General features: G+C 41.3%; 1 protein-coding gene across 1 annotated transcript in view; it reads left to right on the top strand.

The window, feature by feature from the left end:
* The window catches only part of NWD2 (NACHT and WD repeat domain containing 2), a 191,641-nt gene that overhangs the window by 74,375 nt on the left and 96,431 nt on the right, over nt 1–20,835 (top strand). Inside the window, exon 2 of the mRNA XM_068542259.1 lies at nt 4,683–4,771. Coding sequence (XP_068398360.1) covers nt 4,683–4,771 — 89 coding nt within the window. The remainder of the gene's footprint in view (nt 1–4,682; nt 4,772–20,835) is intronic.

Below are 20,835 nucleotides of genomic sequence, written 5' to 3'. Positions count from 1 at the left end.
AAAATAAATAAATTAAAAATATTATATTTATAATAAAGTAAAATACATGATGTTATATAGGGGTGAACAAAGTGCTATGGGGTGACCAGGGCATGCCTGTCTCTGTCTAGTAAGCATTCACAAACTGTGCTGCCTTTGATTGGGACTCAGGAGGGTCGGAGTCTGCCAAGCAAAGGGGATGCAGTAGATAGGGGATTCTGGGCATGGAAAGCAGTATGTGTAAAGACAAGGCTCGGGTTCAAGTAATATCTGAAAAATACCCTGGAGGGTGCATGATAAAGAGCAGTAGAAGATAGAACTTAGGTCGAAGATACATTTACACCTGCTGATTATTCTGGCCTTCATCCTCTGGGCCACCAGATGCCAGCCAAGGTCTTTAATGATCAAATTAGTTTTCACTTTTATTTTGTCTTAGAATTTATCTCCAGCAGCTCTGTGGAGCTTAAGACTGCAATGAGAAGGGACAGGTAACAAGTCAATCAAATAGGAGACTTTTGGACTCTAAGGGCTGAGAGATGGTGAGTACAAAAATAGAGAGTAGACAAAAAAGCCTAGCCAAATTCAAAAGAAGATTATGATAAAATTGACAGGATGTGGTGATATGGAAATAAGGAATGGTGAGGGTGATGGTTGGGCACAGAGGACTTGGAGGGCATGGAGAGGAGGTAGCCTCTGGGCAGCTGCCAGACAGGAAATCAACCCAAACAACAACAAAAGTCAGATAAGATGTCCAGATGAATCATTGGCTAAGGGGCCAGGTAAAGAGGGAAAATCCAGGCAAGAGCAAACCTACAGAGACTTGGGAACCCAGGCTGGAATGACAGCTGTAGGTGGATCCTAGATAAGTTTTGTGAGCTGCCAAGAGGGAAATGACTTAATCTAACGTCCATGCTCTTAAGGTTGGGTGAGGTGGGGCAGTAAGAAGTTCCAGTCCAACATGGTCATTTTGGCACTCTTATTTTTAATAAAAGCTTGGAATTAATCTAAACCCTGCTTGAAGTAGGATAATGATATTGACTGATAATTCTGCGCCAGCTAATGTTCTTCCTGCAGGTAACTCAGATACTACACAGAGACCGTCATTAATTCTGAAATTATAGAGGAATTATTTAGAAAGCAACTCTTTAAAAACCTCTTTAGTGCTGCCAAAGTGTTAATGCATCTTTTCAAAGCATTCAGGAGCTGGACAGATACAAATGGATGCAGTGACTATGAAGAATAAATGATGACATACCTCGTCTTGATTTACACTTTTGTAAGAGGTCCCTCTTTATGTGTGACATTCTGTGACTTAATTTTTCCTATCCATGACATTCTAGTGTTTTTTAATTGCCAACCATCCGGATGTGCTGTCAGTATGAATCAGGTTTTTTGTATAATTAAGCCAGCTTATCTGTCACCCAGCATAATTAATCCATTCTATTTTAATTACTTTTCCATTTCCAGACCCAATCATCCTATATTAATACAAATATAGGAAAATCTGAGTCACTTTTGTAATATAAGTAATAATACAGAATGCCTGTCATATACTTCCCTCACATTTTAGATATTCATAATTTGATAAAATATTAGTATTTTGCCAGAAACACAGAAACCAGGAAAGATATCAGTATTTCAGTTCATTCACTTACTTCATGAACTCAACTTTCTAAACCCGATCATGTATTTCCCAGAATTTCACAGTCTTGATTCCATGTCCAACCAATGGCATATTGTAATGTAGGAAGGCTTTCTGTTTCTGGAGGTAATTGCAGAGACGCATTGCCTGTCAGCTCATTTTTATCCCCGGTGCCTGTGTGGGTTTTTTCACGTACTCCTTCCTTAACTGAGCATGACCCTAGTCACTGGGGATGCAGCAGCGAAAGAGACAGAAGAAGGTTCTGAGTCCCATTGAGCTCACGTGGCAGTGGGGGAGACACATAGTAAACAGATAATTATAGTGATGAGTAACGTGCAAAGAATTTGAAGAAGATGGTGTGATAGAGAGGGGTTCTGTAGCTGGAGGGCTCAGAGAAGGCCTCTCTGAGGAGGTGGCATTAAAGCTGACACTTGAATGACAGGAGATGACATGAAATGATCATGGGACTAAGCATTCCAGGAGGAAGTCATGGCTAGAGCAGAGGTCACCAGTGAGAATATAACCCAGGAACCAAATGAACGCCAGCGCTGCTTGAGTGACATGAACAGGGCAAGTGGTAAGAAATGAGCTTAGAGAAGGAGAGAACGTTCAAGGTAAGGAGTGGGGATTTCATTCCAAGCTCCATGAAGAGCTGCTGGAGGATTTTAAACAAGAGAGTGATGTGATCGGATTTATGTTTTTACATAAGATTGGTCTGGCTGCTCTGTGGAGAATGGATTGACGGAAGCAAGTATGGAAACAGCAAGATAGGGTCCAATTGAGAGATGAGTTTGGCTTGTACCAGAGGTGCAGAGAAGTAGATTCATTCAGGATTTATTTAGAGATGGATGGAGCAAGAGAACATATTTATGGGTGGCTGTTGAAGGGTGTATTATAGAAAGGGAAAAATCTGTCACGGATAACTGAGATTTTTGTTTGTTTGTTTCATAAATATTAGGACTTCAGCATCCCTTAACCATTCTGGGAAGCTCTTGCATTTGTCATTTTCAAAGATTGATTCTTTGTACAGTTGCATATTTTCCATGGTTAGAGCAGACTATGGCATTTGGCTCTCTAAATTCAAATCCAGGTTCTCCAACTTAGTGGTCATATGACCTCAGGCATGTCTCTTAACCCCTTTATATTTGTTTCCTCTTATTTTAAAAATGGACTGATAATTTTACCTATTTCATAGGGTTTTTGACAGAAGTGACTAAGAAAATACACATAGAAAAAGTTAGCACACTACTAGTCTACAGTAAGCACTCAGTAAATGTTAGTAATTAGATATTGCATTTCTGTCTTAGCCTTCTTACTATGACGCATTCAGGTCTCGGGACCCAGTAATAAGAGTTACAATAACATTTTTAAGAAGCAAATTTCTGCTCATTTCATAACTTTTTTCATGTATTATTTGAATACTATTTTTTTTTTAGAATATCTTACCAATAATCCTTGTTTAATATATTCCCAAATTCCACATCTGGTAGTATCTCTTCATTTTTAAACTGACTTTTTGTTATTTGGGTCTTAAAAATCAGTAGCCTTTTAGAGAGATTGAATATCATCAGCTTTACTTCAAAGTTAGTGTTTTCAGCCCTTACAGTGGGGTGAGGGAGGATGGGCACCTGCTCCCAAGATTATATAAATCATGTGCTGATTATATAATCTGCTGCTTCCACCAGTGTCGTGATGGCACATGGGCACTGCTCAGGTGTACCCTCCTCAACGCGGTCTTCCTGCCTTCCCTTTGGACTTAGGTCCCTGTTGGATCTATGGGGGGAAAAGACCCTACTTGTTTGGATCACAGGGTAATCTCGAAGACCTGGTATTGAATCTTTGGTTCCCGTGTAAACACTGGTTCCTGTCACTCTGTCAAGCTGCCGCTGCATCTCAGACTCTTGGGATTGGTTGTTTGCCTCTCAAAACAGGCTTGAGAACAGTAGGAAAGTAGAGTAGGTCAACACGGCATATGGTTGAGTTTGCATGGACAGATGTGCTTGAGAATAACAAGGACAGTCTTTTAAACTGGTTCCTGAGTTACAAATGTGGTATGCAGATGTTTCATGGTTGTGGCTGGGATTGAGGTACATTTAGCAAATGGTCCTTTTCATGAGATAACACATTTAACCTAATTTTTTAAGCTCTGATTCTTATCTTTCTCTGAAGTTAGCTGGGCGAGGACCATTCTCTTTGCTGTAAGCATCTTACAGCATCATCACTGATGTGGAGCACCGTCCAGCACAAGTGGCTGTAGAATCCCTTTCTGTGCAGAACATTCAACATTAAATACATACATATGTTATGGTTCTTCTGGTTTCAGGTTCTCTGTTTCTTCTTGTATTTTTTAATGACACGGATAATTTTTAAATATTTTATTTCGAAGCTTTTAACACACTGTGGCACATGTAAAACGATCCCCTCTCTGATATAACAGGTCCCTAAGCCCAGGGTGGGAGACGCTAATGTTGAACCGCTGGCCAGTGGAATCTGCTAGTTTTAGATGTTGACTCCTACCGTTTGTCGCTCCTGACTATTGTGCTGATTGCACAGATGCTGTACTGAATCTTGTAAAAGTAGCATTGTTTCTAAATACTGTAGGGAATGATAGAGCCTGGATGCTTTTGGAAATCAGTAATCAGTGTGTGTGTCTGTGTGTGTGTGTGTTTTGAAATATTTACACTCAATGGAGCTACACCTGATAGCCTTACAATTTTTCCTTCTACCTCTTTGAAAGATAATGTGGTTGTGGCTATTTAAGAGCGCCATGTGAGGGTCTACATGGGTATAAAGAATGAGCTGTGAATTCCCAGCTCTGCCAGCACCCACAAAACTTACCCAGGGGCTCCCATTCGCCCTGTGTGCGTGGTAAACATCTCAGCTCCCCCTGCTCTGTTAAGAGCAAGTCTTCTCCAGCAGGCAAATATCCCATCATTTCACGATGCAGCACCCCAGCTTGATTATATTAATGTTAATGTTTATTTGTAAGCTTTCTTTTTTTCCAGAAATGTGTACTATGTGGACCTAACTCACTTTCTGTGTGTTTGCTTTTCTACCACAGACACGGGAGCAGAAAGACAGGCACTAAGAGAAAACGTGTATCCTAAATTAAGAGAATTCTGCAGAGAAAACTATGGATTAGAATTTCAGGTAACGCTGATATTAATTTCATTTTTAATTATGTCAGCTAAATAACTAATGTTTGTTTCTTGTCACAGTTTGGGTGCTATAAAATACAAGTTTTAAGCCCCGAAATATTTCATTTCTTTAAGCGTGGGTGAAAAGAAACACTGGAAAATGGAAGTAAAATATTTAGTCATTTTTGATGTTTTGCACTTTTATGCTCTGCTTCTTGGACCCTACCCAGTATTGGCTCATCTTTTTCTTCAAATTATGTTTATTTGCTTTTTTGCTAACCTCCACTAATGTCAAAAAGGGCAAGGTTGCTGAGCACCTGCCTTTAAGCTGGCATCTCTAGAAATGTTTTGCATCAAAAAATTGGGACCAACTCTCTCCCGAGTATTTCTTTTTAGCAGCTTGGTCAGTCCTTGCCTTCTGTCCTACCTTTTAGTTTTTATTTGCATTGAAGAATGTCCTTTTTCCCAAGCATTTTGGGAATTTACCATTTACCAAAACAAACAAACAAAAAAAACCATCAGCCTTTCAAGAAACAGTAACTGTGCACGTCATTGCTAAAATTCATAAACATCCTGGCATTTGTAGACACTATTGATGAGGCCACCTAATAGAAAAGTACTAGAAGACATTGGGCATATCTTAGACATCCAAAAAAAATTTTTAAGTGAATGGCTCCTGCAACTATAGATAGCGTTATTTAGTCAGAATTCGTCACCTTCATTTGCAATGGACATCTTAACTCTCCAGTGCTATCCTAACTACATGTTTACATTGTTAAGTAAGGACTATGGACTAGAGGTTTGTGGTGTAAGAGTACAAAATGTGTCATTGTTTTTTTTTTTTTTTACTCTTTGGGTTGGGAGAGAGTTTTCTGGGTTTTTTTTTTTTTGAATTTTTGAATTTTGTTTTATATTTTTGTACAGCAGGTTCTTATTAGTTATCCATTTTATACATATTAGCGTATATATGTCAATCCCAATCTCCCAATTCATCACACCACCACCCCGCCCCCCTGCCGAAAATGTGTCATTGTTAATGGAAGAAAATTTCACCCCTCATTTGTTTCCTTCTGAATACAGTTGACCCTCAAACAATGCAGGGGTTAGGGGTGCTGACCCTCTGCGTAGTTGAAAATACACGTATAACTTTACAGTCAGCCCTCTGTATCCACGGTCCCTCCGTATCCGAGGATTCAACCAACCATGGATCATTTCATACTGTAGTATTTACTACTGAAAAAATCCACACGAGTGGATCCACACGGTTCAAACCTGTGTTATTCAAGGGTTGACTGTAAATATTTTGTCTTGGTATACTTCATAGGGCCTTCTAATAGAATGTATAAAATAAGAGTTTCAAAATGGCTTTGATCTCAATGCATAGGGTCCGTTGGCAGCAAGCCATTGTGACACACATATTGAATAGTTACTCATAAGTCACTGTTTACTTGAAAAATCATCAACCTAAATTCCTTGTTGTGAAGTCAGCACTACCTTCTCTGAGGAGTCTCGTTCTACTGATAACAAAGTCTCAACTGTTAATAATTCTGATATGTCAAGATTCCCAAAGACTTAGACATTCCTTGGGGGACTCAGTTACTGTAAAGAAATGTATCCAAGCCTATTAATCCCATCTTTGAGTTTATTTGGGTTTGCATCACTTTTGTCAGTAGAAGAAGGCTGAGCTACAGAACAGCCTCCATAAAACATGGAATTGATTAGGATTAGCTGAGGGGAAAAAAGGAAAAATATATTTTCTAAATTTTAAGTAGGTACAGGAGAAGACAGATAAAGCCAAAGGAAAACTATAGAAGGCAAGGTCCATAGAAGAAATTGATGGCAAGGATCATTCCAGGCAGGTGTATTGAATCAGTCAGTGAGATACTGGACAGCAGAGGAAACAGCACTGGGTAAAGCATGACATGGAATTGAGCCCCAGCTCTTGACTGTGAGTGACTTAACCCACCCGCTGGTCCTTTAGTGTCTAAAATGGGGGTGGTGACAGCTTAACACATCTGAGGTTGTGTTTAGAATACAATATGCAAGGTTGCATTTGCTTCCCACCTTCCAAAGTAGCTTGGTTATAGAGCTCCCTGAGGCTGTGTTTACTAGAGAGATGGTTCTATTTTCTCAGCTGCAGCAAAATGTGCCAGAAGCTTCACAAAAAAACGAATTTAGCCATACAGTGTTCTGGATTCCATCTTTGTGCATTGGACTCAGGAGAAACGCATTTCCTAGAGTTACTCAAATATACCAGTCTATTTCCTGCTTTCTTGCCTTTGCTGTTCTTACCACCTACAATGCTTTTCCATCTGGTTCTTCCCCTGCTTCACCTCCTAAGTCCTACTCATTCCTAGGACCCTTCTGTCTGACCTTAAGTCATGCCCCTCTTCTCCTTGCCCACTTCTCTGCAGCTATGTGTCCTCCATTTGGTCCCTTGAACACTTCAAGCCTATCCCATTTAAGGATTTTTCCCTGGCTGTCTCTCTATAGGAATGCCCACCCCCTCATCTTTTCATGGGTGCTTACTCACTGTCCTTCAAGTCTCTGCTGAAATGTCACTTCCTAGAGTTGCTTCCCTAATGACCCAATCTAAAGTAACCCCCTAGGTGTGCTGTCTTTTACATCATCCTATTTTAGTTATTTGCATAGCATGTGTCAGTGTTGGATATTTTTCTTATTTACTCATGTATTGGCTTGTTTCTTGTCTTTCTTCCAAGATTGTAAGTTCCACAAGAACAGGGACTTGTCTGCCTTTATGACAGCTACATCCTAGAATAGTGTCTGGCACATAGTAAAACTCCATAAGAATGTTGAATGAATGAAGTCTCAACCCAAACATTACTTGCTTAAAGAATTGTTCTCTAATCCCCTCATTCCTCCCAGGTTATACCACATACCCTGCTCCCCTAAAGTCCTGTGCATAACTCCCAATCATTGATCCAGTTCATTTAAGAAGTGTTTATTGACCATTGACAACATGCCAGTCAACATTCCACGTGCTGGAAATACAAGGAAAAAAACCATCAGACCCTCTTCTTGTGGAGCTTCCAATATTGTTGAGAGAGGCAGACAATAAACAGTAAATTTCAGTGGTAATAGATGCATTTTAGTGAGTAAATGCTTTTAAGAAAAGTAAAACACGATAAAGGGAGGTAGGGAATGCCAGGTAGTCAGAGAAGGACTGAGTAATAAGACAGTCTTTGAGCAGAGATCTGCAGAAGGTAATGGAGCAAATCATGCAGATGTTTTGGGAGGAGAATTCCAGACGTAGGCAACCAGGAAAAGGGTCTGGGGTGGGAATGTGTTTAGAATATTCTAGGCACAGTAAAGAAGCCAAGTGGGAATGGAGTAGAATGGAGTAATGAGTAAGAGAAATGATTGTAGGAGATGACATCAAAGGAAGATCATACCTTATGGACTAAGAGTAAGGACTCAGAATGTTACTGAATAAGAAGGGAAAGAGTGACGGGATTTATGTTTAAGAGGTTCGCGCAAGCTTTGCGAGGGGACTGGAGTGGGGGTGGGGAGAGATGGCAGAAGCACTAAGGCAGCGCAAGTAAGAAATGATCATGGTGCAGACTAGAATGAGCGGCAAAGATAAGGAGACATCTGACTAGGTACGTTTTTCATCACCTGTCTATAACGTCTAAAAATTCTCAGGACTGGAACTGTGTCTTATTCAACTTATCCCAGTGATTGGCCTACTATATGCCAGGTACTTGACTATTTAGTTAAATCTCTATTGAACTAAGTTGATAGACTGCAGAGTTACACTTTAAGCAAGGCCATATACTTTTTTCTCTATGCCTGTTTGGCAGACTGTTTTCTAGTATTTCCTTTATTTTTTCATTTAAACTAAGAGTTTTAATGAAAATGCACCAGCCTCTCTGATTATGTGAACTTCAACTAATTCATGTGTAATATACATAGTTGACTGCTTGGAGATGGGAACATTAAATGGAAAGAATGTCAAGCCTACTCAGAGCAGAAAACACACATGGCTCAGAGAAAGACAAGGGGTTTAAATAAGATGTTATTTGATTTGCCAGTGTTCAGTGAGTGCCCTTGACTATGGAGAAGAGGATCAAAAGGAAGAACAGGGGAATAAATTGGGAAAAATAAAGACAGATTGGGGTAAAAGCAGGTGGTGCAGGACCCAATAAAAAAAGGGCTTGTAATTATATGCAAGCCCTGCTTTCAGATGTTTCCTCTCCATTCTTATTGCTGAGACCCTGATCTAACCTTAATTGCTTCAAAAAATTCGATGAAGGGACTTCCCTGCTGGTACAGCGGTTAAGAATCCACCTGCCAATGCAGGGGATACAGGTTCGAGCCCTGGTCTGGGAAGATCAAGATCCCACATGCCGCAGAGCAGCTAAGCCCATGCGCCACAACTACTGAGCCTGCGCTCTAGAGCCTGCGTGCCACAACTACTGAGCCCACGTGCCACAACTACTGAGCCCTCGTGCCACAACTACTGAAGCCCACACACCTAAAGCCCGTGCTCCCCAGTAAACGAAGCTACTGCAATGAGAAGCCTGCACACCGCAACAAGGAGTAGCCCCCAGTCACCGCAACTAGAGAAAGCCCACGCACAGCAACGAAGCCCCAAGGCAGCCAAAAATAAATAAAATTTTTTTAAAGCTATTAAAAAAAAAAAAAAAGATGAACAAAGAGGATCTTAACTGATCCTGTTCTCTGCTTACCCACAGTAGGTTGCAAGTCCTGGAGGAAGAGACTAGTCCTCGCTTATTTTTAAGTCTCCGGGGCCTGGAAGAGTGCTTGACATTTACCGGGTTTAGTAAAAGTAGCAAGCAGAGCTGCCTACACCATCATCCTACTTGAGTTCTTCTATACATCACCAGAGTAACCTTACTTAAATGTCAGGTTGTCATTTCCTTTGCTTTAAAACCTTATAGTGGCTCCCTGCTGCCTATGGGGTCCCTCTTTAATGTGATCCCAGCTGTCTCCCCAACTTCATCTGCCATTTTTCCCAACATAAACACTCCATGCCAGTTTGGCCATCCTCAGCCTATCCTTGGAGCACATCTTGCTGATCACTCATTCTTGACTTGAAAATCTCATTCGCTGTACCTATTGCAGTTCTCCCCTCTTATCAGAAATACCCTTTCTCCTCTACCATCTACCCTTCAAACTCCAGCCCAAGTTCTTGCTTTCTAAGAAGTCTTTTCTGATTCCCAAATATTCCCCCTCTACTCCCTGAACTCTTATAATCTGCCCCACCCTGCCCCCACAGGTACGCTGAGCAGGAGTAAACCTGATTGGGGCAGGGACCTCTAACGGGGGTACTTGATTGATCTGGGCGCTTAGCCACTGCTCCATTTTGAAAACGATTTCATTTCAGTCCAGCCACTCAACTTAGTTTCGTTCCTTAAGAATACCTTCTGATAGCAAACATTTTTAGTGGGCATCTAGTATTCCTCTCACATCACTTAGTCACCAAAGTTAATAACCCTGTTCCTTCTTCTTCACCTTTAACATCCAATAAATCCCAAAGACCTGTGGATTCTACCTCCTAAATATTTCTCCAGTGTATCCCAGCTGTTCAAGTCTATATTACTGTCATCTTGACTATCGCAGTAGATATGCTGCGGGCCTGTTTACCTTCATCTCGTCCTTCTCCTCCCCAGCCTCAGCCCTTCCACCCACCTGGACCACCTCGTCCACCCTCCACCATATTTCTGCAGTGGTCTCTCTGAAATACACATCTGACTCTTTCATCCACAAGATACATTCTGCACGTCTTAGCCTGGCATACGAGGTTCTCTTTTCCACCCCTGTCCACTGAGGTCTTGTCTGTCCCCTCCCACACAGGTAGCCTACGTTCAGTTCCCCAAACAAGTTCTTTTTTTTCCCTGAGTCTTCAGACCCACTGTGCCCTCTGTTTGGGTTGCCCTTAAACTGTCCCCCATGCCAATGACTAGAAAATTTTCTACTCATCCTTTAAGAAACAGTGAATTTCCTTCTTCAAGATTCCATAGTGATTTATTTCTAGTCCTTAATAGCCTCTGTCGTATTGTTTTAATTACTTTTAAAATGCCTTTCCCCCTAACTGGAAGCTCATCAAGGTCAGAAGTCATATTATTTATATCTTTTCATCACCAGTCCTTTTTAGAGTACCTGGTTCATATTATATACATAATAAATGTTGATTAAAGTGAATTTATTGATTAAATGAATAAGACCCAGAAGCTGAGAGTCTAGACCACTGCTATGCAAAAGAAGTATAATGGGAATCACAGATGCAAGCCACAAATGCAATTAAATTTTCTAACTACGTTTTGAAAAGTAAAAGGAAGCAGAAAAAAAAATTTAAGAACATATTTTATTTAAGCCATTTTATATCCAAAATATCATTTCAACATAAAATCAACATAAAAATTATTAGTTATTTTATATTCTTTTTTTCATACGAAGTCTTCAAAGTCCAGTGTATATTTTACACTCACAACACATCCCAATTCAGACTGGCCACATTTTGGGTGTTCAATAGTCAAATACTCCCATGTTGGACTGTAAAGTTCTAGATGGGAGTGGTCAGGGTGAGGCCATTCTAACAGGGATGAGAGCCTGACTGCCCAGTAACAGGTGTCCTGCTGCAAAAGATGGAGACTTAATTAGAGGAACTTCCGTAGGGAATGGAAATTCATTTGTACATGTAAAAAAAAAAAAAAAAAAAAATCCAGATAATGATTAAGAAAATAATTTTTCACTAGTCAAATTAGTAACTTTTCCTTTTATTTGATCACTTTTGGACATTGCATTAGTAGGGTGTGTCAACTAAAAAGAAAACACACACACACACACACACACACACACACACACAATGTAGAAACTATGAGTCAAGTTTTTTGGTGTCTTACTGAGGACTATAGCCTGGGAGACAGCCTCTCAGAGAGCTCTGAGAAACTGCTCCAAGAGGTAAGGGGGAGGTCAGTACATATGTGATTTTGGCAAAAGGGGAACGTGCAACAAAGCACACATCTCGGTAGAAGGTTGCTACTAGTCACAAGGAACTGGTATGTTACTTAATGGTTTTAGTGCTTTTCTAAGTATGGGAAGATGCAAGAATCCAGGTTCATAAAAATTTTCTCCTGAAAATATCTAACTATCTGAAGGCCTGTTCTGCCAGGTTTCCCAGAGCCCAGAGTGCCTCCTTCCTGATCTCGGCCCTGAACTCCTTTCAGGGTATGTTGAAGGTCATACTGCAACATGGCTGCAGTGGCTAGTGACTTAATTCTTGTAGAGCCAGATGGTGAGCAACGTTCTTTAGTTGGCAGGTGCATAATATGAAATAGTTAATGCAGTGTTCAAAAGCACTGTGGAATCGGGGCTGAGTAACGATGTGAGGCAATGGACTAAAACTTATGGTCAAGCAGTTCATTTGCCTGCTGTCTGAAGACTTAAACTTTATTTGAAATCAAAAGAGGAAGGTGATGGAAACCTTATTTCCCAATATTAGATGAACAGTCCTTGTCTTGATGGGTGCCATTTGTTACCTTTTGCAGCTTTGCTAAAGATAGCTTTTTAAAAAATTCTCCCATAAGCCCTTGCAATTAAGTATAACAACTTGGTCTCAAAGCAGGAACTCCTATGCCGACCCAGCCCTTTTCCTTCTCTCCGGCAGGCAAGTGTTGAGTCCCTAGGTGTGTAGGGAAGTGTGAGTGAAACCTGCAGCTCCAGCCAGCAGGAAGATCTTGCCAAACCTGCTGTCTGCCTCACAATGCCATTGTGGTGCCTCCCGAAGGCACCAGAGAGGAAGATGCTCATCCTTGGTGAAGGTACCTCCTGAGGCCCCTTTGGTCTGGAGTTTGTCCTTCTCTTCTCTGCTTGACATTCCATCTCTTCATGTTTCCTTTGGCAGCACAGGTCCAGACCTGTCCACCTGTTTTTTTCATCCCTAGACCCCCAGGTAGATGTCATCTTCTGAAGCTGGTGCCTGTGCGTGAGTGAGCCCCCTATCAGCATCTCCAGCCCTCACCAGAGTTACATGAAGATAGTTGTTTTTTGAATGTTAAAATATCTAAAATGGAACCCATCCTTCTCCCTTTTCCCAATTTCTCAGTTGCTACTATTCCCCAGTCTTCCAGACGTTAAAATTGTGGCTCATAGTTCATTCTTCATCCTTTACAACCTAGATCCAAATTGCACTGTTCCCCATTGATTCACCTGCCACAGTGTTTCCCGGAAATTGGCCTGGTCTTCCAGTTTCACAAGGCTCTGTCTTTACTCAGGCTTCTGTTTCTTGATAGCTGAATGACTATGGCGGCGTCTTCTTGATCTTTCTTTACCCGGGGTGTTTTTGTGTTCTGGTCCAGACTGTACACAGCACAGCAGCTGCTCAAATAATCTTTACACCATATATACCAGATCATTCATTCTAAGATGCATTTTTTTTTTCACATTTTTACATCTCAGAAATCAGGATTCATCTTACAAACAAATGGTGTGTCATGGTGTAATTGGCAGTGCGTTTCTTTTTTAGTGGAATGGACAATATTACTACTGATGATTTTTAAATTCAGTAAAATGCAGCACATTATGTAATTTATGGGGTACAGTGGAAACAGCATAAGTTTTTCTGTTAGAAAGACTAGTATTCAAATTCTGGGTCTGCAAATTTACCAGTCCTGTGACTCTAGGCAAATTACTTGATTTCCCTGACACACAGTTGACCCCTCTGTAAAGTGAATGGGGTAGTATTTATCTTCCAGGTTTGTTACAAGAATTCAATGAGATGACGCAACATGCCTGGCACGTGGAAGGCACTTAACCAATGTTCATTTCTTTCTTTCACCTTTAAGTCTTTCTCCTGAACAAGAACCTAGTGTAATGAAATTATTCATATGCATTTTTCTTTTGCCTTTTTGAGTACAGTAAGAGACCTTTGATCAAGGCATCTGTCTGTCTGAGGGGGTGCTTCGTGTCTGGTGCAGAAGGAATGTGAATGGGAAGAATATTCAAGAAATATTGTCACGCACACAAGAAAGGATTATGTAGCAAGACAAAAACCTTGGAGGTCACACTATCACAATCTTGTGAGAAGATTTCTCTAAATTCCTTAAATCACATCTTTAGCATATCAACTAGCACTTAGCGCTCTGACCCTGGAGATCTAATATGTAGAGAAGAGGGCCCAGCTTGTCAATAAGGCAGAGCCAGGACCTACCCAATGTGGTCTCTAGGAAAATGGTGGAAGGAGACAGAGAGGGGCAGAGTTCGGGAGATCTGCTTCCCCATCCCCCTTCTCCTAGTTCTGCTTCAGAAAAGGGGAGGTGGGTTAGATGAGTGAGAACAGGTGGGTGCGTGGGTAACACTGAGGGCAGCTTACCTCTGCTCTCTACTTAGGACTCTGGAAAGAGATGGCCTTACAACAATCACCCCCCTGCCCCTATCTCTGCCAACAGACCTGGGTGTGGCCACATCATGGCCATGGCAGCAAGAGACCATGAAGTTTCACTTCCAAAGCTGCCCTCAATTACTGTGTGTCACATATGCTGAGTTAAGAGCCACTGTTAGTCTCCATGACAGGGAGATGTGACCACACAAAAGGGCTAGGGTGGAAAAACTGGATGGAGCGTGGGCCCAAGGCCTGGGACTTCTCAGGCCCAGGAGGGGAAGGTGGCCCTGGTTGCTGCAGAGCAAAACCAGGCTCTGAGCAGGCCGAGAGGGAGAGGCCAGTCCGTGGGTTACAACTGCCCCAAGCACAGCCGTGCTGCCAGCAACCAGGTGGGCAGTGGGCATCGCCTGGGGACTGTGCCCTAGAAATCCATTTTTCCCCTTCAGGATATGAGGTCACCCAGACATCATGTTAGGAAAAGAAGGAGACTTTTGAAAGAGTCGGCATCTTGATTCAAGAGAGAATAAGCACTTAATAAAGAGTCCTTGGAAACATGAGTTCAAACTAAGGTTGAAACTGGATAGAACAGAAGCTCATTTTATCCTGATAACCAGAGGATAGAGACTTAGGCAGGAGACCCAAACCATTTTAGACAAAATAGAAAAGCTACATTCTCTATGTACATCCAAGTTGTAGGTCAGGTGAAATTATGTGAGTCTTATATTAGCCTGACCTTACTAATAATTACTGACTAATAATTCCTTAATCTCACACTGAAGGTCCATCATCAGTTGTGTCCACCTGCTTTTCTTCCACTGCATCTTCACCACCGCCCTCCTGTTCTACTGAACCCCGTCTCCTTCTCTATATTCATTTTTTCCTCCTGACTGTCTGCCTGCTCAGGAATCTCAAAATGCATTTTGCCTCCTGAGTTGCCAAAATACATCATTGGCTTTATAATTGATAGGATATGTTGTGATGCCCTTGGTCTTTTCTCCACATTGTCAACTAATCACTCCTTTTCCATTGTCTATTAATCAAATGTGTGCCTCTTTCTAAAATGAAATGCATCTCCCCTCATTGAATCACACATCATTTCACTCAGGCCAGCACTTCAATTTGTCTAGCTCGCTTTGCATTTTGGTTCTGTCCATCAAAGCCTGGACAGGCCTTACCAAGTTCCTATTCTGTAAAAAGTCTTAAAAGCATGTTACATCATCCTGCTCCCATCCATGAGCCCGTTTATAAAAAGGGGAAAGGAAGATTAATAGAGAAGATAAAAGGGAAGGAAATCATTATGTCATCATTGACCTTCCTTGCTCCAGTTGAATTATAATATTGGCTCAACATTTCTGCAGTGTGGAATGGCTCTTCTAGAATTCTCAGGCCTGACTTCCCAAGCCAGTATTTTTGTTCCTCCTTTACTTTGTGCACATAGGCAGTTTTATATAGAGCAGTGGCATTGTGGCAAACTCCAGAATTTACTGGAGGAGCTATACTTTGCTGAACATTTAATTCCGCTAAATTGTGGCCATCAATTATGCCAACTCTGGAAATCACCCAAGAGGATTAGTCCCTCAATAAACAGAATGAGAGATCCCCATTTGCAGGTGACATTTAAGTATCCCAGTCAGGTCCAGTCACCGTGAAGTCTTTCTCAGATTCTGAACACAAGGTAGCTATTTCTTTCCATCCTCATTTTCTGTTTCTTGTAGGATGGAGAGGAGACCTTATAACAAGTCTCTGCACAAAGAACATTCACTTAAGAGGTCTGCTTTGTCAGTAACTAGTTATAAACCATTGGAAAAGTAACTTAAGCCCAGTTTTCTTATCTATTAAGCAGAGTGTTTCTTCAGCCTGATCTTGCTTCCTCTCAGCTCCCAAAATGATGATGCTGTGACCTCATCTCTGTGTGGGCGGGCCGCGTCCCATCTCTGTGTGGGTGGGCCGTGCCACATCTCTGTCTTTGCAGTTCTGTCCTCTTACCCCCTCTGAAGAACAGTCTCCTATGCATGTATCCTTCAGGTCCAGACTCCTGACTTACTTCCTCACTGATGTCTACCCCAAATCCCCAGGGCAGGTTAAGGTGCTTGGTCCCATGGGCTTCACTCATTTATTCACAGACATTTATTGAGCCTCTGCTCTGCATAGGCCGGGTTGTGGGTGCAGTGGATACCTTAGTGTTGAAGACAAACATAGTCCCTGCCCTCAGAGTTTACAGTCTCAGAGAATACAGTCATCACAGCAGTGACCATGGTGGTGCTTACTGCAGAGGACATACAGGGAGCTCTGGGCGTGCATGATGGGGGGCCCTCGTCGAACCTAGAGGCATCAGGAAGGCCTGCTGAGGAGCTGATGTCTACGCTGAATGCTGAACGATGGGTAGATGGCCGGGTTAAACAGAAGAGTATTTCAGGCAGAAGGAACGTATTTTCAGAAGCAAATTTGGGAAGGAATTTTAACATTAGGTAGTACTCACTGCCTGCCAGGCACTTTTTCTAAGTGCAGTATATACATTAACCTGTTTAATCTTTGCTATGAGCCTAGGAGGTAAATTCTATCTTCTACATTTTACTAGATAAGGACACTTAGAAATACAGAAGTAAATAACTGCTGGAGATCCCACAGCTAATACGTGGCAGAGTCAGAATTTGAACCAATGTAGTTTGGCCCCAGTGTCTGTGCTCTTAATTACTGCATCAAAAAGCCTCTTATATTCATACATTCACAAAAATTTATATAAGTAGGTATAGGTATGTAAATGTACATGTATATATGTAAATACATGTGCATATGTAAATATATGCTCACGTGTACACATGTTGTACAAACATGTGTGAGTATATACACAGCTGGAGCGTGACCCATGAGAGAGAAAGCGGTGTAAGGTAAGGTTGGAGAGTTAGGCAGGGACTAGGTCATGGAAGATCTCAGAAATCAGGTCATAGATTCTAGATACTACCTTTGGGTGATGGGAAGCTTAAACATGGAAAGTGCTGTAAAATAACGTTAACAGCCCAGGTTCAAATCCCACCTCTGCTACTCGCTACCTGTGTGATTTCGAGCAGGTTACTTCTCTGTTCCTCAGCTTTTTCATCCATAAAATAGGGATCATATTTCTGTCTACGCATAAGTTTAAGGAGTAAATAAGTTACTCTATGTAGTGTCTGGTGGAATGAAAGGAAATCCTAACACTGGCGATCAGATTTGCACTTTAACAAGATCCCTCTGCCTGTGGTGTAGTGAACGGATTCGAAGGAGCAAGAACAGAAGCAAGGAGATGATTTGGGAAGTTGCAGCAGTGATGCAGGCCCAGGTACACGAAGCAGATCACCCCCATACAGTGGCTGCTGAAAGCCCCAGGTACACGAAGCAGATCACTCCCATACAGTGGCTGCTGAAAGCCCGCTGCCAGGAACAGAGCCAACTTTGGGGTTTTCACTCAGGCACATCATTTGTTCGTGGTCAAGTGTCCTGCCCCTGAAGGCAGTTGGTGCCTAGCTGCAGCCGGGCTGAGGTTCCTTTATACGGCGAGTCCCCAGCTCAGACTCAACCTAGATGCGCACGGCTCCTGCCTTGCAGCAGCCTCTCTGTCTCCAGTGACTCCTGACACCTTCTCTGGGTCCCCAAGTTCATTAAGCCTTAATAGGCAGAGGTCCTGCCTCGGTTAAGAGTTCAGTTCTTTCTTACCATCACATTACAAGTGTTAGGACGGTCCAGAGGCTGAATCTCCCAAGACACAGAGGCATCAGGTCTGAGCAGTCAGTCGCCCTTATGAGGCTTTGGATGAAACATTATCCTAACTCACACTGTTGGATCCTCTTTCTTTCTGGTGATCGTGTACAACCACTGGGGCCAGCCAGTTCTTTCTGGGCTTGATTTAGGACCTGATTTTCCCAGAAATGTCTGTCTTAGTCGTGCTCCCATATATCCTAGCCAGATATCTCATGGACCAAGAGAATAATTGCAGGTGACCTAAAGTCGTCAGTGTTTGCAATAGTTCTAGTAAAAGTGTGGCCAAGGGTTTTTTTGTTTTTTTGGGTTTTTTTCTCTTGTATCCCATGCAGCTGGGGAAAGTCATTCTAACCAGAGTAAGAATTTGATAAGTATAAACAATAACTTTTCCCTGGTAAACAGTATCTGACAAACCTAGTCTGAGGTTTAAGACTCTCTGCTTACCTTCTCCTGTGAGATGAACATTCTAGTAACAGGACACGGCTACTAAGCTACATTCAAATGAGTACTGTCTGCATTCTGCACTGACCTTGAAAGTTATATCCATAGCACAATAATGTTGTCCCTGTTCAAAATTTTCTGAACCTGCTCTGTGTTCTTTTGAATGTTTTTAGCGGTAACAGATACTTATCCCTTTTAAGAATAGATTTGATTTTTTTAAAGAGCTAAAATTCTTTTCAAAGCCATGTCTTATAAATGACAAAATGAGATAATTCCTACAGAGGAAATGCCCTGGGCAATGGCAGAATCATTAGAGTGAGTGTGTAGCCTCCCATGGTAATAACTTTGAGGAACAGCCTTCATCTTAGTACCATGTCTGTTCAGAAACAAAATCAGTCATATTGTCTCAGTAGTTACATTGTTTTGCATTCAGATAGTGTCATATAGCATGGGAAGATTGAGAAGGAAGATATTTTGGAAAATATTTAAATTTCAAAGTTTCTTTCTGAAGAAGTGATCATGTGAAGCCATTATGAATTGAAATTTGACCTTTTTTTGTTATATTTTTGTAAAGCATAAGGCTATTGTTTCTTACAGGTTGCTTTATTGTTTGTTCAATAATCTTGGTATTTAAATCATTATGTCTGATTTCAAGTGGCAAAATTTGTTAGGGCTTTTATTCGCTGGCTTTTTGTTTGCAGACCAATTCAGCACATTATAATGAGCATGATAAATTAGCTTCCCTAAGAATATTTTTAAACAAGTGAAAAAAAATAAAATCAATTACTTTCCTGAACTTTTATACTTAATGATGAAATAAGGCACATAAAATGTGCTATCAACAAGGTAGTATTCCAATAAATAGTAAATTAGATTCCAGTGTCTGCAGTGCCTGGACATTAGGCCAAAAGCTAAACTTAATTTTTTAAAGTGTGTAATAAATCTTGTCTTATTGAGCACTTTGGGTTCCAGCCACTTCTGGCCAGTTATTGATCATGTGGATATATTGTGTTTGTTTGCCCATAATGGTGTTTTGTGTTGCGTAAGCTAAATGTTTCATCTATTTATTTCCTGCTTGTCTTCACGGTTGCTTGATTTTATTTTTCATCGTTTTCTGCGCATAAAGACACTTGAGAAAGAGCAATTTAAATATTCTCTTACTTCCAGCTTTTCTTCTTTAAACAAAGCTACTAAAGTAAGAACACACGGAGTTATAAAGACCTGGATGAAGGCAGTGGTGGCCAAACTTTAATAACAGAGGCAAAAACTATTATAAAAGACTCCCATAGGTGTCAAATAAATCATGTGATATTTAAGCTTCTATTTAAAAACATAAGTGAAAGCCTTGTTTTGACTTTTACCCTGGTCATTTGGCTCACATATATTTAGTTAGATCTTATTGTTTAGCTCTTAATATACTAGGTGCTTGACTTAAACATTCTGTTCTTGCTGTCAGTTCTTTGAGTTGGAGATGGAAGACCTGTGGAATCCCAGTCCAAGCTAGCTGTGCAGACGATCATTGAGATACAATTCGGTTCACACATCATAAAATTTGCCCATTTAAAGTGTGCAATTCAGTGTTTTTAGTATATTCCCAGTTGTGTAAGCATTACCAAAATTAATTTTAGAACATTTTCATCACCCAAAGAAGAAATCCTCTCCCCTCTGGCTATCATTCCCTAATTGCCCTATTCCCCTCCCTCCCAGCCCTAGGCAACCACTAAACTACCTTTTGACTGTAGATTTGCCTGTTCTAGACATTTCATGTAAATGGAATCATACAAAAGGTGATCTTTTGTAACTGGCTTCTTTCACTTAGCATAGCATTTTCAAGGCTCATCCATGTTGTAACATGCATCAGTATTTCATTAATTTTTTTTAGATATTGATTGATTGATTGCTGTGTTGGGTCTTCGTTGCTGCACGCGGGCTTTCTCTGGTTGCAGCGAGCAGGGGCTGCTCTTCGTTGTGGTGCGCAGGCTTCTCGTGGTGGCTTCTCTCGTTGCGGAGCACGGGCTCTAGGCACGCGGGCTTCAGTAGTTGTAGCTCGCGGGCTCTAGAGCGCAGGCTCAGTAGTTGTGGTGCACGGGCTTAGTTGCTCTGCAGCATGTGGGATCATCCCTGACCAGGGATCGAACCCGTGTCCCCTGCATTGGCAGGCAGATTCTTAACCACTGTGCCACCAGGGAAGTCCCTATTTCATTACTTTTTATTGCCAGAAAATATTCCATTGTGTGGATGTATACTACATTTTATTTATCCATTGATCACTTGATGGACATTTGGATTGTTTCCACTTCTTAGCTATTACGAATAATGCTGTTATGAACATTCATGTACAAGTTTTTGTCTAGACGTAGGTTTTCATCTATCTTGGGTATATACCTAGAAGAATTGCTGGATCACGTAGTAACTCTGTGTTTAACCATTTGGGGAACTGCCAGACTGTTTTCCACAGTGGCTGCACCATTTTATATTCCCACCAGCAGTGCATGAGTTTTCCAATTGCTCCACATCCCTATCAACACTTGTTATCA

The sequence above is a fragment of the Eschrichtius robustus genome, chromosome 4, assembly GCF_028021215.1.
Source record: "Eschrichtius robustus isolate mEscRob2 chromosome 4, mEscRob2.pri, whole genome shotgun sequence".
NCBI classification, from domain to species: Eukaryota; Metazoa; Chordata; class Mammalia; order Artiodactyla; family Eschrichtiidae; genus Eschrichtius; species Eschrichtius robustus.
Note: the sequence above shows the minus strand (reverse complement) of the source record. Positions and strands in the feature narration are given on the sequence as shown.